Raw genomic sequence first — 24214 nt, forward strand, 5'->3', positions numbered from 1 at the left:
TTATAAAATGGATGACCTTGGGCAGATGACTCAATCTTTTAATTTTCGAACGTGTAAAATGGAGAGAATAAAGTACGAATTTCATACGGGTCTTAAGAGGAATAACTACTGAACATACTGTCGGAGTGGGTACTAAATAACGTGACTAAATAACAAGTTAACTTAGTAAATAATAAGCTAAAGACTAGATTTCATTGGAAGGCTCCCTTAACTGCTAAATCCCATCCCCCAAATATGCTGAGCTGACTCAGAATAACAACAATTAACATCGTGGAGTTTTCAGAGCATTTCCTTTCATTTCCACAATTCACCCTGAGGTAGGCAGTGCTGTTAGCTTAGTTTTGTTACTGAGGGATAAGGGAGAAGCTGAGAGCTCTCCTGAGCGTGTGGTAGGAAGAAACTCTTCGGGTCAAACTCAGGTCTCAAGGGAGGAAAGCAGGACTTGGGAAAGGCCTGGTGTCAGAAGTGAGCCGGTGCCTTCAGTTCTCCAGCCTAGATTCTCACTTCCTCAGCCCCCTCCCCTCCTGCACCTCATCCCTCCTCCAGTTCCCAGCCTTGGGCTTGAAACTGGGGAAATCTTTGACATATATACACTAATACGTATAAAATAGATAACTAATAAGAACTTGCTGTATAGTACAGGGAACTCCACTTTGCTATACAGTAGAAACTAACACAACATTGTAAAACAACTATACCTACCCCAATAAAAAACAAAATTTAAAAAAAAATGCTTTCTGAAAGTAAGAACAAAACCTTTCATGACCCAGAAAAACATAAAAATAAAAATAAAGAAACTGGGGAAATCTACACGGAAAGCAGTGAGAACCCAGGGCTTCCAGATCCCTCTACCAAAGAGAGGCGGTAGGCAGCAGGGCAGACAGAGACTGGCTCTGAGGATCCTATTCTTCCATTCAAGAGCTTTGTTCCCCATTTGAAACACTACCGCACCTAGTATCTCAATACTATGTAATATTGTTAATAATAATACCCACAGCAATAATAAAATAATATTCATTTAAAAAGCTCTTCTTGGCAATCTCCCTAGAGGAATATAGGGGCCATTCCTTCCATTTCAAGGTTGAACACACAGAGATGAAGTGAGCACTGGCGGTAGCAGAAACCCTCAGCCTGCTGGCTCAGCCTAGGGTTCGCATCGCTGGTTAAATGGGCTTTTGTGGCCATTCCTGAAGACAGAATTTTCAGGATCCAACCTGTTAATCAGTTGAAAGCAGTTTAGTCATTATTAGCACCACCAACCCACACTCTTTTCAGTCATGGAAACTTTTACTCAGCCATTGAACCTAGAGTAGTTAGAATCTAGAGTAGGCAAGGTAAGAATAGAAAATTTTGAAACATTATTGTAGCTTTAGTGCAGCAGTGACTTTCCCACTGACCCACTTAGAAGAAGAGCTAACTATCAGTGACGGAAACAACTAGGTTGATTTCATAACTGCCTTGTTTTCACATGGAAAAATTGAAAGCTGTGCACACAGCATTACTTTGTTTTGTTTTTCGACAGAGTATAAAAAGGAAAATTATATGCAAAATTTTTTCCTAGGTAAGATTATTTTTTCCTCTTGATTTCAATAAGTCTGTATAGCTGAGGTTAAAAGCCTGGGCTCTGGAGCCATATGTCCTAAAGAAGCAAAACAAAATCTTAAGCTTATCTAATCAATCAGTAGATTCACTGTCCATAAGGGACCAGTGCTGCCTCTTCTTACTAGCTGTACAACTTTGGATGATTGACATAACTTCTCCAAGCCTCACTTTACTCACCCATAAAATGGAGATAATAATAGTTTCTACTTCACTAGGTCATGAGAATAGAATAGGCCTTGCACAGGGTAAACGCTCAATGGATAATAACCATTGGTCCATGAGGGGTACAAGGATGGGTGAGACCCATTTCTGCCACCCAGGACTGGGATGTACTGGGGTAGAAATACACATGGACAGGTAATTATAGAATAAAACAGAACCAAGTGCTAAATAGAGGCATCTGTCAGAGGAAGGGGAGATTTTTCTGTCTGGGAAACTAGGAAAGGCTCTCAGACAGAATTGTACTCTAAACTGGGTCTTAAAGAAGGAACAGAATTTCAGTAGGACAAAGGGTTAGGGAATGCTCAATGCTGAGTCACGGAGCAAACATGAAGAAGTAAGAAAAAGCCCTCTGGGTATACGCAAGTTCTATAATTCATCCACAGGCTTTGGAGAGATGCACAGAAGGAATGATCATACCCTAGGTTAAAAAACAAAGTTTAAAAATGCAAAATGTTGTAGTTACGCTAGCGTATCAGTTGACAGTGAAGATATGAAATTGAGAAATATGAGAAAACACGTATAAAATAAAAACTCTCCCATTTTAGAAAGTATTTCAATCAAAATAAGACGCACTTCCTTAAGGATTAAGAGAAATGTATGGGAAGTAGAAAATTTAACCATAAAATCTAAAACAGAGGTGAAATTGATTTCTGTGCTCAGCCTCCTAAAATATATTGCAACATTCTCCTCCCTAAAGTGTATTTTCAAAAATTACATCTTATTTTTTTGTTGCCAAGAAATAGTTGAACTGATCTATATCCAGGCTGTCACTGAAGGATTTTGATGTTTTACGAACAGTGGAAATGGCCACAGTCATGAAAAATAAAATGACTTGACCCAAGCGTTTTAGAAGCAGAGTTTGTTTCCACCTAGTTATCCCCAGCCAGTGTTGCAAGCATAAATTATATAGCAGTTCTCTGAAAATGCACATCAAAATATGCCATCATTCCCACGGATGATCGATATTTACCTTTAGGAAGATTGTTCAAAGGTCACAAGAGAATTATGTTAGGAATTCAGCCACAGTTTGATGGAAGGATAATGGCATCTAGAGAATTTAGAAGTGATAAGAGGCCCACGCAGACTAAGTCACTCCTTGCCCCCCCCCCCCCACGGCTTGGAACTCACCTGAACTCACCTTATTCTACTCACCAGAATATGTCAGGCACTCAGGAGACAAGTTTGGGCTAGCTAAATTTACTGAGCACTTAAAAATATGATAGACCTCATGTTAAGGACTTTACATGTGTTCATTTAACCCTCACTTCTTAAGAAATCTATAGTAGTATTCCTGTTTTATAGGTAAAAATTCTGAAGTGTTACTCTACCCAGGGTCTCAGAGGCTAGTAAGTGGTGGAGCAGGATATAAACCCAGGGGGCTGACTCGAGGGCCCATCCCCTCAGCCTCTGTGCTCTATGGCCTCAATTCGGAGTCATCTGCATACAAATAGTAATTGATATGGGGACTGTATCATTTGTTTCCTTCCCGAATGGGACATTTAGGGGGAGCGTCGCTATTAACGATTATGCTGGGAAAGCAGAGGTAAACCAGAAAAGTTGGGGCAAATAGTGTATGTTCACCTTACGGATGGACACCAAGAGCGTGGATGAATCCACCGAAGGAAAGAATGTTGAAGAAAAGAAGGAAGGAGCCAATGAGTGGGCCTTGAGAAAGACTGACGTTTGGGGATAGCCAGAGAAAGAGAAACTCACACAGGATACCGGGAGAGGTGAGACAGGAGACCAGGGTGTCAGACTCTCCGGCAGAGTTATGGAAGGGAATCACCATCGTGCCCCAGCCCCAGGGAGCTAGGAATGCTACATATGTGATAACGACCGAGAAGTAGTCGCTGAAAGGAGCAACAAGGAAATCGCTGGGGATTTACTGACAAACGTTTCTTTGCTTTGGTGCAGTTGGAATCCAGAATCAAGTAAAAGGAGGAGTGAGTGGGAGGTGAGGACCCAGACACAGCCAGTTCAAACAACTTTGCAAAAAGTGGCCTTGAAGGGGAAGCACAAGATAGGACTGTCTTGGAGGTGGAGTCAAAGACGTTTCCTTTCTTTTTTAAAGCAAGAAACTAGAATGTGTTTAAGGTTTAAAGAAAGGAGCCAGCCCCAGGAGATTGAAGGAAACGTAGAAAGCATAATTCTCCCCTCTCCGGGGGACCTCCTGGAGCAAAGTGCCTGAGGATGTAGGAGGACCAGCCACCTGAGCTGAGGGATCACCTTTACACCTGAGGAGGTACAGCTCTGCCCCTTTGGGAGGGAAGAACGGGGAGCTGTGGGTTTGAAGTTTGAGGGAGGCAACCAGAGCGAGCTGCCTTCTGCTGGCTCAGCATTCTCCCCACAGGGAGGGGTTGCTGTGCGGGGGGTTTAAAGGTGCCTAATGCACTTAGGCACTGGCCTAGGCCTCTGATGGACGCTGACCTTGATCTCTTTTCATCTTCACTATTATTGACTGACATGGGGGATATTACCCTGTTTGACACCAGAAAAAAAACCGTGGCTCAGGGCAGTGGGCAGGCAGCCCAAGAGCACACGGCTGTTCAAGGCCAGAGTCCACATCTGACTATGTCGTCTCCTGGAAGTGAAAGCCAGGTCACTGCCTTCCAGTATCTTTCATTCCTGTTAGAGGAGTAACAGGTAGGGAGTTAGCAAATGTAGTTTTTTTTGTTGTTGTTGTGTTTGGCCTCACCACGTGGCTTGTGGGATTTTATAGTTCCCGAGCAGGGACCGAACCCTGCCCTTGGCAGTGAGAGCTTGGAGTCCTAACCACTGGACCGCCAGGGAATTCCCACAAGTGTAGTTTAAATAATGGTTCGAGACCAGAATGTGGAAGTTCATCATAGGCTGTACATGATTGAAATCATATTTTGTTTATATGAATTGCTTTGATTTTTTTACTTTAGGAGGTCCTTTTGTAAAATACGAGGTTTTTGTTTGTTTGTTTGTTTGGTTGGTTGGTTGGTTTTTTTTTAATGGGGCTCTTCGGATAAAGGCTCCATAGTTTATCTTTGTTTTTATAGAAGTTACCTGCATATCAGGTATTATGAACCTGCACGTCATTCATAAAGGATGTCCCCTGCGTTTCTTTGTATAATCCATAAGAAATTTTTATATTGGACTATTACTATGGGGAAAATACGCTGCCTTAGGATTTTTAAACTTGGTAATTTTCAAATTCTTCAAATGTGTGAAATTCTTCTGTTGCTACTTTATTACAAAAGAATCACAAATTAAGATTGTGGCCTGGTGAGGATGGTACGGATACAAACGGAATTATGTCCACAGTGATTCCTGCCTCCACGAGGAAAACTTGCGGTTACATTACTCTAAATGTTCGAAGATCATTAATCTAAATTCAATTTTCCATTTATGCTACATGTTTCTGAGATTTTAGCTGTGGTGTATAAGAACTAACTGAATAACCAAGTGAGAAATATAGGCCATATGACATATGTGTTGGGATGGGGTAGAGAAACCATGAGAGTTGTGGGGGGATGTGAGCCAAACTTGCAGAATGACACCTGTCACAGCCCCAGGTATACACGGTGTCTTCTAAATTTTTACTGAATTAATTAATGGGCTGCAGAGCTGAGGCGTATATTAGAGGTGAGGGGTGTGGGATTAAAATCGGTCTTTCCAATGGCTAATATTTGGAAATCATCTTTCTATTGCTTTATTTATCACGGTATCTCACAGTACTTTCATGTATCTTTAACAATTTCTCCTAAAACCACTTTTTAAAATAATAGGCCTGCATTATTTTCCCATTTTTGTGTTTACAGAGGAGTAGAATGTTAACTGACTTGCCCCAAATCAAAAGGTCAATCTCTTGAGAATCCCCATCTGCAGAAGAGAGAAGTTTGCTTTCCTAAAGAGAAGTTGGAATCTTTTGCTTTTCTCTTTCCTTTGGAAACTTTACATGATACGCAATTTAATTTTTGACCAGTTTAAATTCCACATAGAAAACTAAACAAATACCGAGAACTGGTAAGCTGTATAGGTGAGTTCACGAAAAATCATTTTCTTATTTGTAACATCTATTCCATTAACATTTAAGGGGATCTTGGATAGTTCAAACATAGATCTGATCACCAAAAATGCAGTTAGAAGGAAATGAACTATTTATGTTCCTAGTACAGTGTTGCATTAAGACGGTTAGTCATATGCAAGAAACCTCTAAACTAGTTAGAAGTACTTCCTACAACTAATCAAAACAACGTCTTAATTGTTAGTGATTACCTCTGTGATTTAAGACTTCTTTGCAGGGTCTCCGCAGTAACTGGCCTCTATATCTTTGCCACTCTTCCTTTAACTAAAGATAATAGGAAAAGAAAAAAACTAACCTAATTTCTACAACACATTGATTAATAAAAAACAATGCTGTGTGTTTGGTTTGTGATAGTTATAAAGCAATAGTCAGTGATTTACAAGTGACGGTTTATGAAGCTATTAAAAAAGCAATTATCGGGCTTCCCTGGTGGCGCAGTGGTTGAGAGTCCGCCTGCCGATGCAGGGGACACGGGTTCGTGCCCCGGTTCGGGAAGATCCCACATGCCGCGGAGCGGTTGGGCCCGTGAGCCATGGCCGCTGAGCCTGCGCGTCTGAAGCCTGTGCTCCGCAACGGGAGAGGCCACAACAGTGAGAGACCCGTGTACCGCAAAAAAAAAAAAGCAATTATCGCCAAATGGAAATCTAAGCAAGATGCCTAAAAGTAATTTATTATAGTAGTAGCCATTATTAATGTATATTTCTGTCAGAGCTTTAGCCAAAGCCCAAATTTTACTTTGAAAACAGAAAAACATGGAACTACTTGTAATTATGATTTAAGGAATCATCATAAAACTCTTTTAAAAATCGATTTTAATTTGAGGCTGGAATCACAGATTGCATTGGATCATCTGTCTATCTCCTCCCTCCCCTTTGACTCTTCCTACTGGCTTTGATATTTCATTTACATACATCACTTCTAGCTGTTAGCTCCTTTGATATTTGTATATGTCCATTTTCTTACCCCTCCTCTTGAGAGAAGAGACTGCCTTTTTATACCTACTCCTTGCACCTAGCACAATATCTAGTTCTCAATGAATTCCTTAATGAATGAATGAATGCGTCAATTGATCTATAAAATAGCTACCAAAACTAATAAGTTTTGCAAATTTGAAGCAAAGAAAAACTCTTAAGCCAAAAAGATCACTGATCTGTTTTCAAATCCCTTTTTTATTTCATTTTTATAAATAAAAGCTTTGAAAACGGAACTTACCAACTTTTTTTTTTCCAGACCAGAGAAGATTCAGCTCTCCAAATTATTCTTCACTCACACCTCTGAAAAAAATCACTTTGTTTTTATTAGGTTTTGTTTTTAATGCTTGGCATCTTAGTCTTTAAATGATTTTTTCCCCCACAGTGATAGTCCTGAGGATGTCTGATTTGTTAATTCTGTTGTGACAGGAAGTTTATCAAGAATTTCATGCATTTCAGTTTCAGCTTCTAACTGGAATGCTTCTTTCCAGTCGTTTCCCCCTCCCTTCTTCCTACAGTCCAATCTGCCTGTTCCATTGCAGAAGAACAATAAGAAATCTTAGGTGGACATTTTTGCCCGGTTTTGGCTCCAAGCCCTTGGAACAGCATCTGGGTGGATTAGGTTCACTGGTCAGGATATAGGGCAGCCAGAATTTCTCAAACACTGTGAGACTCTGAAATCTGTAGAAGTTTGTTTTGGTTATTCTAAAATCCAGGTCTTTTAATTTTTGCATGTCTCTTGCTTGAGATCAAGGTATGGGATGAGATATATCTATATCCTCACTTGACCCCCAACCCCCTAAGTACACATGGACCCCTCTCCCAAGCAGGCAGAGTAAAGGATTACCTGCCTATGCTTAAAGGCACACTGAAACACTCTTCTCCCATCTTGCCCCCAAATATTTCCCTGACATGAGCCAAGCTTTTGGATTCAGACTCACCTGCAGGGGTTCTGCTCTAAGGGATGTCTCCTACAGGGACAGCCTTTGCCATCAGTAGTTTTAAATCTTAGCTCCATCACATCAAGATCCTTCCCTGTAACATGGAAAGAATAAGAACCTTCTCACAAATCGGATAACATTTACAAAGCACTTGGCATCTGGTAGCTGTTCAATAAATGTTAATTTTGCTTTATTCAAAAATTTTCACTTGCTTCTTCTCATTTTATCTTCACAGAACCCTACTAGACAAATGGCACAAATATTGTAATCCCCTTTTACAGATGATTTGAATTATTATTGATTATAATAATTATAATTATATATATAATATATATTATATATTGTATATATTGTGTATATAATAATATAATATAATATAATAATATTTTTATATATTATATATTATATATACTATATAATATAATAGTATAATATATATATTATATATATTATATATTATATATATAATTATAATTATGACTATTAGAAATAGTCATTCATTCTATTTGTCAGGGCATTGTTCTAACCACTTTATATTTAATCTTCAGATCAAATCTCTGAAGTGGGTGCTAAAAGTCCCATTTTACAGATCAGGAAAATTAAGGCAGAGAAAGGCCGAATAAGTTGCCCAGGGATAAAGAACTAGCAAATAGAAGAGCTGAGATTCAAACCCAGATAGTGTGGCTCTAAAAGCAATGCTCTTCACCAGTATATTTAAGAGCCTCCGTTTTCCACAGCTTTTAAGTAGCGGATTTGACTCACATTGTGAGTTGAGATCTAGGGACTTCATACTCAGAGAAGGAATGCATTGGGCCGTGTAAACACAGTACCACTGAAGGAGAGAGCGCTGAGTTATCACATCTGCCAGCCTAGGGGAGGGAACTCCAGTGGAAGGGGATGATGTCCTCTACTCTAGGGCAGGGGTCCCCAACCCCCAGGCTGTGGACTGGTACGGGTCCGAGGCCTGTTAGGAACTGGACCACACAGCAGGAGGTGAGTGACGGGCGAGTGAGCGAAGCTTCATCTGCTGCTCCCCTGTTGCTTCCCATTGCTCGCATTACCGCCTATGCCATCTCCCCACCCCCGCCCCGTCCATGGAAAAATTGTCTTCCATGAAACCAGTCCCTGGTGCCAAAAAAGGTTGGGGACCGCTGCTCTAGGGGACTAGAACAGAATATGACAAGAGTCCAGCCCAGAGAGGGCACATATAGCTGGGGTGGCATGGGAGCCCTGAAAACACTGGGAAAGGTTTTCCCCTTCACTTTGCACTTTGGAGACTTGGGTCTGGGGTAGAGTAATTCTGTTCACAAAGACCCCTGAAAGTCCACTGCACCTGCTCATTCTATTTTCATGTCACTTAGCACTTTCAACTTTTTATTACAGTTATCAGTGAATATATCTGATCTGCTCCTGAAGGGCGAGACCAGGTTTTACTCATTTTTATATGCTCCATGTGGAGCATTTAGTCAGTGCTTAGTAAGTGTGAGTTGGATGAATAAATGAATATAAAGAAGTGAACATGCCTGAGCCCCAAGGGGATCTGGAGTTGGCTTAATTATGTTTTATTTTGTTGTAACACAATGAGCAAAATCCTAGTTTTAAGCTTTTTATCTGATAGTAAAAACATTTAAATGAAGATTCATATAAGCCAGTATTTTAAACTGTTCTCTTAGTGGAGCACTTTTGTACTCCATCCATCTTCATGTTTTTATTTTTGTACTCATACCCATTTAAAACCACAAATAGTATAGCTTTTAAAAACCAGATGTGTAATTTAATAATAGCTATCCACCACACCTATTAAAATGTTTATTAACGCATGAAAGCCTACGAATATCAAGCCACAGCAGATTTTAACAGCTTCTGTGTAAGTGTGTGAAGTGGATGCCATGTTCCTCCCCATGTGAGATTTGCCAGTAGTATTTTAGTGTGTTTCCACCTTTTATTCATTAGTGGATATGGCTGTAAATGGCAGCTTGAAATAAACTCGATCTGAAGTTCTGAAGACAAGTTTCACAACTTCCAACGTTTTATTCAGTGTACTGGGGAAGAAAAAACTTTTCCTCTACACTTTTAGGTTCAGTGTCTGGGGCCCTGTGAATAAAACTAACAAAAGATCGATTAACAGGAGAAAAGGCACACAAGTTTTGTTAATATTTATGTGCATAAAAGTTCACAGAAAAGGAATGAAACTCAAAGAAGTGGTGAGACTTGGGCTTATATACCTTTTTTTTTTTTTTTTTTTTGCTGTATGCGGGCTTCTCACTGTTGTGGCCTCTCCCATTGCGGAGCACAGGCTCCGGATGCGCAGGCTCAGTGGCCATGGCTCACAGACCCAGCCGCTCCGCGACATGTGGGATCTTCCCGGACCGGGGCACGAATGCGTGTCCCCTGCATCGGCAGGCGGACTCTCAACCACTGTGCCACCAGAATAGCCCGGGCTTATATACCATTTTAACAAAGAACAAAGGGTATGAGTTTCAAGGGATGATAAATTGTGGGGAAGGGATTTCTGGGGGTACTAATGGAAAATAAGGGCTCTTTTAGTAAGGTTTGTTTATGCAGACTCATCTCGGGGTTGACAATTCACTGTCTCCTTCCTTGGCTCTTCTCTCCTTGCTGGGGGAAGGGGCACCTTCCTCAAAAGGAAATGCATGCCCTGCTTTTAGGTTCATAGTGGGAGGGCAGAGAACTCTTTCTGTACCTATTGATTCTCAGTGGCCTTTAGCTAAAATATTTCTTATGCCAAAGCATGTTTGGGGTGGCATATTCTGATCTCCTTCAAATGAAACACAAAGAATATTACAGCTGAAACACATGTGAATTATTTCCAATTTTATTTATTTCTTACAAGTCCCATTAATAAGAAACAGTTGCTCGCTTGTAAAAGAAATCTGTTTTTATAATGTTTTCTGACCTTGCATATGTGCTCTTCCTTTCTGCGGCCTGTTGCATTTCATTAAATTCCTTTTAAGTTATTAAAATTGATTTAAGACTATATAAAGTATATTTACAAAAAGGGGAGGGGGAGGCAAGTCACCCATAATCCTGCTGTCCTATTAAAAACTGTTTTTTGCCTATTTTCTTTCAGTGTGATATCTATGCATATCTATTTTATACCATTTCAGGGAAATGGGGCACACATATGGTAACTTCCTCAACTTAACAGTATATATCACACTCTCCATGTTCTTGCTTGATCATAATCCTCAGTATTTAACAGCTGCAAAATTTGCCTAACCATTCTGCAGTTGTCAGACTTCTGGGCTGCCTCCAGGCCAGTGGTGGGGTATCTTGTGGTGGTTGTACCTCCAGCCCGGGAGGGCAGGGCCCCCCCCGCACCACTCTGGCCAGGTAGAACCTGGGTTTCCTGGGTGTTCAGAGTTATGTCTCAGGCAGAAACTGTGTCCAGGCCAACCAGGGCTTCTGGATCCAGGCTCCCTTCTTTCCGGGCTGACGTTCCATCCCCGTCCCCAGGCCCTCCCAAACCGTCCTGCCCGAGGTGGGTCCTTCCCATATGCTCTCTCCTTCTGTCCTAGCCTTCCGCAGACACACCGAGTGAAAGGAAGGAGCTAGACAGCGCGTCCCGGGCGTCATGGTCCACCTGCTCGCCTCCGAAGTACGGCAGCTACTCCACAACAAGTTCGTGGTCATCCTGGGGGACTCGGTCCAGAGGGCCGTGTACAAGGACCTGGTGCTCCTGCTGCAGAAGGACTGCCTGCTCACACTCAGCCAGCTCAAGGCCAAGGGAGAGTACAGCTTCGAGCAGGACGAGCTGCTGCAGGGGGGCAAGCAGGGCCGCATGCATAATGGCATCCACTACCGCGAGGTGCGCCAGTTCTGCTCTGGCCAGCACCTGGTGCGCTTCTACTTCCTGACGCGCGTGTACTCCGACTACCTGGAAGCCATCCTGGAGGAGCTGCATTCGGGTGAGCACGACCCGGACCTGGTCATCATGAACTCCTGCCTCTGGGACCTCACCAGGTACCGGGAGGACCCCTGGCCGAGCTACCTGCAGAACCTGGAGAGCCTGTTTGGGCGCCTGCGCCAGGTGCTGCCCGAGTCGTGCCTCCTGGTTTGGAACACGGCCATGCCCGTGGGCAACAACATCACTAGCGGCTTCCTCCCGCCCGAGCTCCAACCCGCGGCCTCCATACTGAAAACCAACGTGATTGAGGCCAACTTCTACAGCTCTAACGAGGCCCAAAAGCACGGCTTCGATGTGCTGGACTTGCACTTCCACTTCCGCCGCCACACAGGGAAGTACCTGCAGCCCGACGGAGTGCACTGGAACGAGCGAGCTCACCGGCATCTCTCCCAGCTTCTGCTGGCCCACGTGGCCGACGCCTGGGGGGTGGAGCTGCCCCAGCGCGACCCAGTGGGCAAGTGCATCAAGGATGGCCCCGCAAGGGAAGGACCTGGCAGGAGACTTGAGAGGCAGCTCCCGGCCTGCAGAGATCAACCGGCCTTCCCTCCTCTGCCCCGACCCCTGCCTCTGCCTGGGTGCTGCCCCCTGCTCCCCACGCCATCTCCCCGCCCACCCCAGTTCCCACTCCTGCCCCCAAAACCCCGTCCCGTCCCCCTTCAGCAGGTGACACCCCCGTTCCTAGTCTGTCCCCAAGATGCCTATTTTTCTTCAGACCATCCTTTCCAATCGGATCAGTTCTCCTTGAATCATTTCCATTCAGATATTCCCCCATCTACCCAGACAGAATTTGCCTTCGATGGTGACTTTATGTTTAGTCCCCAGCCGCCTGGGCCCCCCTTCCCCCAGCCCTGTTATCAGCAGCAGGACCCTGTGGTCCATAGGGGTTTTCCCCGGTATTGTCCCCGTGGCCCCTACATGCCCTGGAGAGGGCGGCCCAGAACTTCCAAGAGAAGGGCCCCAGCCTATAGAGAGCCAAGCCCTCAATAGACTGACTTGGGTGCCTTCCTCCTCATGCACATGGACTGGACAGATCATCTGACTCTCCCCAGACAGACTGACCTTGTTAACTGAAGCCTTTGGTCCATTGCTGTTATCAATAATGGCAGGGAAGGGCAGTCTGACCTATTCTCGCTGGCTGTGGCCTCTCACTGCACTCTGCGAGGGGGGACCAGGCATCATTCCTGCCTCCCCACTGCCTATTCTCTCTGTCTTTTTGTAAATATAAAATTGAAATTAACAAGTTGTTTCATAAAAGTCATTGTGAGTTTTGTGAGTCTGTATTTAATGGTGCCTCTCCCTTCCATTGAACACTTAGCTTCATAAGAGCAGGGACAGTATCTGCTGTAGAGTTACGGCCTCTTGACAAACTACTCAAAATGGAATTTCTCTAAAGGGTTTCCATAAAATGGATCTGATTCCTTACAAATAAACAAAAGAACTTTAACTTTTTGTGGTGATATTTTCCAGAGATTCTCGAAGAATCATGGAATTTTAGAACTGAGAAAACTAAAAACATAAAATTTAACTAACATTTACAAACAGGGAATCTGAGGTCAAGAGGTGAGTGACTTGTTCTAGATCACACAGAAAAATCACTCCTCCACTAGTCTTTCACAGTTTATACTAGTATCCAGTTTATATTAACTTTCAAACTTGATTTATACTGCAACAAACCAAGAAGGGAAGTTTACCAAACATGGTCTTTCTATGGAACTGATGATGAAAAACCCTTATAGCTCCATAACCAGAGGTTTATTGGTTATGTAAACTAGAGTGAATGGCATGCTTATGACTTTATGATTTCTTTAATAGTCTTGAGTTTGGGGCTTGAGAAAATTAAGTTGCACTCAATGACAATATGAATCATCATAGAGTAAAACTATGAGTTAGAAGGGACCACACAGTGCACAAATCCTTTCCTTGCAAATTGGACAGGTGGACACCACCATCTCTTCTCTGTTTCGTAGGAATGTTAACATCATTGAGATTGTTTAAATGTTAGGCCCTTTGTCACACTAGACTAGTGAAATGTTAATGCCTAGATAAAACAGTCAAAATAGGACATGACTAAAATTGTCCAGATAACAGGATTTTTCATGGAATTGATTTGACTGTTTTACAGGTCCTCAATTGGACCATCTCTAAATTTGGCAATGAGGGCAAGGAAGTGTTATTCCGCAAAAATGGAGTCCATGAAATCACAAGACATGGATGAGATCAGCTATTTACAGAAGAAATACGCGGAAACTTTTAATCCACTAAAACATCATAAGAAAATGGGGCCTTTATCTTACTTATCTTTGTGTCTGAAACCCTAGCACAATGTCTGGAACTTAGTAAGTACTGAATAATATTTCTTGAATGAATCAGTGAGTGAATGATGAGGTGGAGTATGTGTTCCTGGTGAGACAACAGAAGATGAGGTAAACTGACATTTAATCTTTGCGGTATCTTGGAGGGAATCTTGCCAAAATAGGGTCATGATGATCTTTGAGGACTCTAGAAACGTAGTGCCTACAAGTCAAAATTTGCCAGAAGGTCCCAACATAATCAGGAGGGAAGGGACCCATCTGACCAGTGTAAATGTTCTCATCCCATGGGGATGAGTGTAGCAGGCTATGATTAGACATCAAGATGAGCCCGTTGCCATCAATCTGGCTTTACAATTCCCAAGCAAGATCAAGCAACATTTAGCTGTTGATCTAAGTAAGTTGACCCATTTAGTATTTCTACTTCCATGAATAAGCCAATTAATTGTGTTGTGGTGTATATCTCTCTCTTGTGAGTTAAGTTAGTATGTATTCATCCACCTTAATCTGTTCATGCCTAATGAACCAAGGAGAATGAGTTCTTAGACATACAGTGCTGAGCACCAGACACTGACTAGATGATGAATCCACTATGGTATGGATTAAGTGGCAGCGATCACTTAACAGTCCTGTTTCTCTTAGCTGTTTAGGAGTACGGGTAAACTCAGATAATCTTCTTCCCACGTGTATTAATTTCCTATGGCTGCTGTACCAAATACTACAAACATGGTGGCTTAAAACAACACGTATTTATTCTCTTACAGTTCTGGAGCTCAAAAGTCCAAATCCATTAGCGCAGAGTAAAATCCTTCCTATGTCTTATGCTGTCCTACATGATCAGGCTTCTGCTTGTCCCTGCAGTGTTACCTTTTGGAACTCTCTTCGTTGTTCTTTACACTTTCAACCCCACAGGACTTCTTTCTATTTTTACAAGATGTCAAACTGTTGTAGAACTTGGGTCTATGCACTTGCTATTCCCTTTGCCTGGAATGTTCAACATTCTCTACTCCCTAGTTCTTTGGATATCTAACTCTTCATCCTTCCCCTCACACCTTCCAAGTCATCTCCTAAGTGGCCTTCCATGACCATCTAAGAGTGCTGTTAGGATCATCATAACATGCTCTTTATTTCCTTTGTGTTGCTCCCCACTCAGCGGCGTCAACGGCTGCTTGTTTGTTAGCTTCTCCAGTTTTGCTCTCTGTTGAATTCCCAATGCCTACTAGCATGGTGCCTGGCAAAGAAGGTGTTCAAGCATGTTTACTTTAGTTAAATGTTCAAGAGTACAATTACTTCACATTCTATCCTTAAGTAAGAATGCAATTTATATCTGAATTGAGCTGTATTTGTTTACTTTTCTTTCCAAACTGTCTACAGAACTCTCCTATAACTTTACCTCAGTCATTCAGGGAAGCTAACACCCCCTGGACCTCCCCACCCCCACTGGGAGTTAGAGCTTGAGGGCACCTTCAGTGGCCTTCCTGTTAATTTCCTACATATCCTGGCCTTATCTTCCAGCCTAGAGCTTTCTTCTGTGCCCAATTTTTTTGCTATTGTCTTCTTGCTCCTGAAGTCAAGAAACCTAGCAATGCAATCAAGCTATTGTCTGGTAAAAAGAGCCAAAATTATTCAACCTTTATGAGAGAAATTATTGCTCTATTGTTAAGACTTAGAATTCAGGGTTCATTTGGCCTATTCTCTCCAGCCTCAAGAAATGACAGCTTTTTTATATTTAACTCTTGTCTGCAGTTTTCTGGGGAAAAAAAAAAAAAGACGAAAATTAATGATTAAATTAACATTCGTGCAGCATATTTCTCACAAGATTCTATAATAAGGTATACTATGTTATACCAAAAGCCAAAACTTTAAAGCTGTAACTTTTTTTTTTTTTCCCCTTAGTACAAGCAAAGCAAGGCCCAACGTTTGGAAACAAATGGAAACTTACATCCTCCCACAGGATCAGGATCAGCCCCATCCCTGGTCAGCCACAGAGCTCTTGTTTGTTTGCATGCGCCCCCCTCCAACTTCCCACTCCCAACCCCTCCCCCGCATCTGCATTGCATAACAGCCAGGGACAATTTTCATTTTAAATTCTGGAGTTGTATGTAGCAGCAGCTCCATCTCTGGAGCTTTCAGTTCACGAATTCCGCAAAGGTAAGTTGTTTTGAAAACTTAGATCATGTCAGAGAAAGGGCTTACCATTGTTTTCAGCTACTGTATGTTTGTTGCTATAAACTAGAGACAGTATTCTCATTGTCACAAGTTTAAGAAAAGCCTTTATCACTGCATGCTTAATTTATAGATATAATTTTTCATGAGACTTTACCCATTAATCTTTAAAGAAACATGTTCTAAAACATGTCCCTTTAAGCCATAATCTTTACTCCTCATGCATTCTGTGGGTAAGGATGCTTACAAAAGGATTCACTCTACAGTCACCCCACGTGGAAACTCACAATAGCTTTTAACGGATTAGAGGCTCTGAGAAGTTCTGTATGAAATAAACTTTATTAAATGTATTTAACCTAGTATTTCCAAGATTTATTTAACCACAGACCACTTTCATATGTAGCATCTTTTAAAAGCATGTTTGGGGAAATATTATGCTAGAGAAGGCCAGATAAAATAATTGGGCTAAGTGAAGAGAGAAGGTTTGTTGGTGACACTTTATATATGAAGCCCTTTTTTAATGGAGCATTATAATAATCTGTGCCCAAATATGAGCTAAAATTTATCAGGTAAACCTGGAACAAGTCCGAGATTAGCTAGTTAATCAAAGTGGGATGAAATGTACAAGGAATGGTTGCCCTCTTCTTCCCCCAAGATGGGGGAGGCATCAGGACAGCCTTCCTTGATAACAAGCATGGGGGCGGGTCTACTCCAGCCTGCAGAGTATGGCGTGGAGTGGAGGTATCACACCCCAGGTATTTGATGCCCAGCACAGGGTCACAGAACATCCTAAGACACATCCCAGTGGAGCATGGTAATGGGAAGTGGAGAATAAACAATATTCTGAAACTGAGCAGAGATAGTCATTCAACACAGCACCCTCTGCCAACACCGTGGTTAAGAGCAAGACTAAATCTCTAGGAAAAGGTCTGTCTGTGAAGAACAAGAGCACCAGCAGAAGCTGCTCTGACAGCTTGTTGAAATCATCTGCTTCTGTTATGGACTGAATGTTTGTGTCCCCCACCACCCCAAATCATATGTTGAAACCCTATCCCACCATATCATGGTATTAGGAGGTGAGGCTTTGGGGAGATAATTAGGATTTGATGAGGGCATGAGGATGGATCCCTCATGAGTGGGATTAGTACACTTGTAAGGTTCACAAGAGAGCTTGCTTCCTCTCTCTGCTCCTCGCCGTGTGAGGACACAACAAGAAGTTGGAAAAAGAGGGGCCTCGCCAGAATCCAGCCATGCTGACACCCTGATCTCAGACATCCAGGATCCAGCACTGTGAGAAATAAATTTCTATTGTTTAGAAGCCACTCAGTCTATAGTACAGTAGACTCCCTTATCCACAGTTTCACATTCCATGATTTCAGTTACCTATGGCCAATTGTGGCCCAAAAATATTAAATGGAAAATTCCAGAAATAAACAAGTCATAAATTTTAAATTGTGCACCACTCTGAGTAATGTAATGAAGTCTCTCACCCACCTACCCCCACTCCACCCGACCCAGGATGTGAATCGTCCATTTGTCCAGTGGATCCCACCCATTGGTCACTAAGTACAGGTCTGGATTATCAGATCAACTGTCACTCTGTCATAGTGCTTGTGTTTAAGTATCTCTTATTTTACTTAATAAAGACCCAAAGCACAAAAGTAACTGTGCTGGCAATTTGGATATTCTCTTACTGTGCCTAATTTATAAATTAAACTCCATCATAGGTATGTATGTGCAGGGAAAAACATAGTATATATAGGGTTCAGTAATAATCAAAGTTTTGGGTATCCACTGGAGGTCTTGGAACACATGACCTGCAGACAGGGGTGAACTACTGGACTTGATACAGAAGCCGAAATAAGACAGATATTCAGTCCCCAAAATATTTTTGACACCTGTTCAGATTGGGATCCACTAAAGAATCACACATTGCATTGCTTATTATGTCTCTGGATTTCTTTTAATCTAGAAGAGAACCCAAAGCACTCCCTTCTTTTTTTCATGGCATTGACTCTTTGAAAACATTTGTCCTGCAGAATGTTCCACTTTCTGAGCTTGTCTAATGATTTCTTCATAATGTCATTTAACTTTTACTTTATCCCCTGTGTTTCCTATAAAGTGAATGATAGATCCAAAGGTTTGGTTTAGAGGCAAGTTAAATGTTTTCGATAGAACACGTCAGAGACAAGGCAGTGAGCTTCAACTGTACCACAGGAGAGGGCATATAAGCTGGTTCCCAGTATTCTATGACAAGATTGATCACCAAGTAAAGGGTGACAGTCGAACTCCTCAACTTCAAAGTTATGTTTTCCTACTTGTAACCAGCAAGTGTCTTGTGGGTGGTACATCGGTACCAAGTCAATATTCCCGTTCCTCATCAATCTTTCACTTAATGGTTTTAACACACATTGATGATTCTTGCTTGAAACAGAGATTTCACTGGGGTGGAAAAATGGTGATTTTCTGATTTTACCACTGCTTGCACATTTCTTAGCTTGGCATTCTTTTGTAAAGAAGAGATTTTCTTCATTTACGGGAGTTGTTTGCTTACTCTGAGATACACTTCCTACAGAAAAGCCTGGTCACCATGAGATATGGTAATGGATACAGGTGGACTCTATTCTCAGACCCCCCATCCACTCTGCCCCCCATCAATCATCTAGGGCTCTACTGACACAGACCCAGACACAGGGAGAAAGGCATAACACTGATCATCTGAAATGTGATTCTAGACAGAAGCCAGGTTTTTGAAACAACCCCATAAAGAGCATAAAGAGACCCAATATTAACACTGGGAAATAAGCTCGGAGCTAGAACAATACCAAAGATATAGACCAGATGGAGATGAACCTGCAAACAGTGGACAAATTGTCCTGATTTTGCAGATGGGAAAGAATCAAAGTCTGGGGATTAGCTTAGACTCTATAAAATCTACCCAATGGGTTAGTTAATAAAGGGACAATAAAGTGGAAAAACTCCTTTGCATGTCAAGTGATCTTCGTTTTGGTATTATATCTTCCTTAATTGACCAATAAATAAATGATTACACATCAGAGTGAGAGTATTTATGTGTCTATGTCAATTTGCAAATGATATGCTAGTCTCTAATTAGTTTATTGACAAATACATATTTGTTAACTCAATAAAAATATTTATTAGGCAATACATTAAATTTTCATGGCTAGAGATAAAATTTAGATAAGAAATCATATTATATAAGGTTATTCAAGGAAATTACTACTGGGTGAATTAACTTAAGAATGCTTGACTAAGTAATTCCTTAACACCATGTTCTCACTTTTCCACTGGAATACCTCTAATGGTGGAGGAGGCTGAAACTTTATCTACAGGAGGTCTCCCTGCAGCAGCCTACCCCCCAAATTAAATTTATTTCATGCCTCATATTAAAATATTAATGGATGGAATCTAAAAAAAATGATACAAATGAACTTATTTACAAAACAGAAATAGACTCACAGACATAGAAAACAAACATGGTTACCAAAGGGGAAAGAGGGTGGGTAGATAAATTAGGAGTTTGGGATTAACAGATTCACACCTCTATAAATAAAATAGAAAAAACAACAAGGACCTACTGTATAGCACAGGGAACTATATTCAGTATCTTGTAATAACCTATCATGGAAAAGAATCTGAAGAAGAATATATATATCAGTTAGAACGAACAGGAGATGTCAAAGCATTGAGGCCGAAGTTGACTCTGAAAGTTATCATGAAGTTCCAGAGCCAGACCAGAAATGCAGATGAGATTACCAAAGTAAGCCAAACAGCAGCACTAGAAAAAAGTAAACTTAACCTTGCACAATTTCTCAATGAAGATAAAAGTTAGGAGAAGATATGATGCAAGTGGAGTCCTTTGAAAAATGTCCATTAAAATTATGTTCAGTTCTTTGATTTAATAAAGTTACCCTTGTATGAAAATTAAAATATATATATATGTATACACACACACACACATATATATATATATTCTCAGGGTTAATATATATTATATTGCTCAGGGTTAATATCAATATATATATATATAACTGAATCACTTTGCTGTACACCTGAAACTAACATAACATTGTAAATCAACTATACTTCAATAAAAATTAAAAAATTAAATATTAATTGAAATTATATGTTCAACTCTGTACAGTTTAATTTAAAAAATAATGCTCTTCAAAACTGGGTAGTATCAGTGCTACAAAAATACAGTGGAATTTAGGGTCCTAATTTGTAAAATTAGGATGGTAGCACCTACCTCATACGATGATTATGGATGGACATCAACCAAGTTAATGTTTATAAAGCCTTACAGCTGTGACTGGCACATACTTAGCACTATGAAAATATTTGTTAGATAAAATTAAAGATTTGTTCCAAGTTCATCCTACTGTTCTAGCTACCACTGTATAATCACCTTCAGGGTATGAGTAACCTAGTTCGGTATATTTTTCTTTTTACTTATTTAGTTATTTATTTTTAACTGAAGTATAGTTGATTTACAATGTTGTGTTAGTTTCTGGTGTACAGCAAAGTGATTCAGTTACATATATATATATATATATATATATATATATATATATATATATATATATATATAGACTTTTTTTCAGATTCTTTTCCCTAATAGGTTATTACAAAATATTGAGTATAGTTCATGGTGTGGGTTTTTTTTTTTACTTTTTTGTTTTTTTGGGTTTTTTTGCGGTACACGGGCCTCTCACTGTTGTGACCTCTCCCGTTGAGGAGCACAGGCTCCGGACGTGCAGGCTCAGCGGCCATGGCTCACAGGCCCAGCCGCTCTGTGGCATGTGGGATCTTCCTGGACCGGGGCACGAACCCATGTCCCCTGCATCAGCAGGCGGACTCTCAACCACTATGCCACCAGGTAAGCCCCTGAGTGTGTTTTTAATATTGAAAGACATATGTATGGTTGGAGTAGGATAAATAGGAGAAGGTGGTTATTTATTTGGGCTAAGAGAGAAAAGGGATCAAAGAACAGAGGAAAATGGGCATGGAGCCATGCAGCTGGTGGAGGGCAGTGGAGCAGCCAGCCAGGTTAGTGGGTCAGGCACTTAGCAAACATTTCAGAGCACTGGCCACAGGCCCGGTGCTAAGTACTGGACTGAGGAAACTATAAGCAGTTGGTGAGACAATGATGCAGAGCAGTGTTTCTGAGATCACTTCCATCAGAATCACTAAGGTGTTTGTGAAAAATGCACAATGTTTGTGGCACCACCCTGATGTACATGGTCAGAACTGCTGGGGCTGGGCCCAGGGATCAGGATTTTAAACAAACCCAATCCCTCTGTAACTAGAATGTGAAAAGCACTCTTGTAAGGGATATTGCTCAGGGTTAATGACCTTTTCTTCTTACAAAAATAAAATTTTAAAATAATTTTTAAAAATACAACCCACTCACCAGTCAAAATAGCCTAGAATTTTTCGCTGGAAGAAAATTTAGCAATCATTTAATCCAGTAATTCCTATCCCTGGTGGCTTGTTAGTGTAATCTGGGGAGTGAAAAAACAAAAACAAAAACAAAAAAATAAGACAACAACAAAAGCCAGGGCACAGGCCCTACCTGAAGACAATTAAATCAGAGATTCTGGGGGCAAAAACCTGGACAAAAGTGTATTTAAAAGCTCTTAAATATTTCTAATTTGCAGCCAAGATTAAGAATCACAAATCTGGTCCAGCCTCCTCATTTTGCAGATGAGGAAACTGGAGACTCAGAAATAACTTAAGATGGTAGACCTCTCTTCCAAAAGTAATTGTGTAAGATAGACTAGCTATGTATTGGTGTCATGATTTTCAAAATAAAGATAATAACCTATAAGTGAATTCTGATAACAATCTAGTGGTTCCTGACCAGAATTTTAAAAAATGAAATAGAGTAGAATAAAATATATCAGAGCACACGTAGAGTAGAAATGATATTATGGGGTGTGTGTGTGTGTGTGTGTGTGTGTTCTATGATTAGATGTTAAACGTGATTCTTATTATGGGTTATTGTCAAAAAAGTTGGAAAGTCCTGCCCTGGAGTTTCTTTAAATTCTAATATCTAAGGTTAGAAGCTGACATCTGTGTACAGGAGGGATGTAGCTCCTTCCTCTGCCTGATAAGTAGCCCACAGGGAAGTTCTGGATGGCACTGAGGTCAAGAACATGGGATTAAGGAAGCAAACACCTTGGGGTAAATGGCGTCTTATGCCCCTTACTGGTGATGAGAGCTTGTATAAGAACCTAAACTCTTTATGGCTCAGCTACCTAAACTTTAAAATAAAAATAATAATATCTACCTCACAGGATTGTTAGTTTTGTTTTTTTTAATTTTAAAAAATTTTATTTTTTATTTAATTTTTAAAGGTTACACTCCATTTCCAGTTATTACAAAATATTGGCTATATTCCCCATATTGTATAATACATCCTTGTAGCCTCTCTTACAGCCAATTGTTTGTACCTCCCACTCCCCCTTCCCCACTGGTAACCACTAGTTTGTTCTCTATGTCTGTGAGTCTGCTTCTTTTTTTGTTATATTCATTAGTCTGTTGTACTTTTTAGATTCCACATATAAGTGATATCATACAGTATTTTTCTTTCTCTGTCTGACTTATTTCACTTAGCATAATGCTCTCCAAGTCCCTCCATGTTGCTGCAAATGGCAAAATTTTGTTCTTTTTTATGACTGAGTAGTATTCCATTGTGTATATATAGCACATCTTCTTTATCCATCCATCTGTTGATGGACTGTTAGGTTGCTTCCATATCTTGGCAATTGAAAAAAATGCTGCTAGGAACATTGGGGAGGACTGTTAGTTTTAAATGGCAGAATATCTATAAACACTTAGCATAATGTCTGGCATATAGTAATAATAAATACAGACAATTAAAACTGCATTTGTGATCTATCATTTCCTGACTCTAAGAGGAAAGAACTAAAAATATACCAGGATTAGAATAGTCTTTGGAGGGATGTGTATTCTTGGGTCTAATGTTTCTTTTAGAAGGACAAAAGCTAAAAAATAGCTAAAGTAATTGCTTTAATATGCAAAATATGAACAACAACAATTTTCTATTTTCACAGAACTGGAAATTATGGTGCCACAAAGCTACCTGCTTATCTTAGAGACAAAACATTAATTTTTTTTTTTTTAAAGAATGGCCCTCTTTCCCCATTTTATTGGGACTCTGATTCAGTTCCTGGAAAAAAGTAAAAGACTGTTCACTGCATAATGGTATAATGTATATGTCAAACGATGTAATGTTCATAAATCTTTTGCACGTAAGTCAAAAAAAAAAAAAAAGAATGGCCCTGTCTCACAGACGCACAAGCCAAGTGTGCCATCAGCTCTTTGATGTTGTGGCTTGTTTAGTTTCATTCTTAGTTTCTTTCTTTCGAGAAAGATATTGATCAACATCTGCATTAAAAAAAAGCGTTTTGCATTCTTTTCTGGTGGGTAGCTGGATCCAAAATAAAATAAAAAATTAAGCTGTTGGCCCAAGACCTTACTGCTGCTCATGGACCTCACCTTCCTCTATTTGTTCATATCCTGTGCCTGAATGCACGGGTGTCTCAGGCACAGCTCTCCACTTTTACTGCACATCTCCTCCACCAAGGGATAAACTTACCATAGTCTTCCATGCTTCGATAGCCATCTTGTGAAGGGAGGAGTGCTCAGTCTAGTCTTAAAGATGTGTCTGGGATGCTTGACATTTGTGTGGCAGCTAGTGAAAAACCTTAGTTTTCTTTTTCCCTTTATTCTTATGAGGGCATATGGTTCTATATGACATACTATAATGTCATTTACATATACGCACATATGTACGTACACACATACATGCATATACACACGTGCATATATGTACATGTACACACATATAAAGGACTGTGATTATATGTTAAGTTCATAGGACATAAACCTATTGGGCTAAACATTATAGAAGATTTAGAGATGAGTCAAACACTAGACCTGTCATCAAGGAACTTAAAATCTTGTAAAGAAGA

At 40.7% G+C, this 24214-nt stretch overlaps 1 protein-coding gene across 7 annotated transcripts in view; it reads left to right on the top strand.

Moving 5' to 3' along the window:
- Positions 1-13000, top strand: part of PCED1B (PC-esterase domain containing 1B) — a 116856-nt gene extending 103856 nt beyond the window's left edge. For 2 of the 7 annotated variants that reach the window (XM_082636761.1, XM_082636764.1), the window contains 2 exons: positions 5613-5830; positions 11330-13000. In XM_082636761.1, coding sequence (XP_082492887.1) covers positions 11386-12705 — 1320 coding nt within the window. In that variant the 5' untranslated portion in view covers positions 5613-5830; positions 11330-11385 and the 3' untranslated portion in view covers positions 12706-13000. Of the gene's footprint in view, positions 1-3738; positions 4067-5612; positions 5831-10038; positions 10262-11329 lie in introns of those variants that run through there. The other 5 variants (XM_082636762.1, XM_082636763.1, XM_082636767.1 and 2 more) reach the window with 5 other exon arrangements.
- The last annotated feature ends 11214 nt before the right edge of the window (positions 13001-24214 follow it).

This window comes from Mesoplodon mirus, assembly GCF_964341445.2.
Source record: "Mesoplodon mirus genome assembly, chromosome: 11".
NCBI classification, from domain to species: Eukaryota; Metazoa; Chordata; class Mammalia; order Artiodactyla; family Ziphiidae; genus Mesoplodon; species Mesoplodon mirus.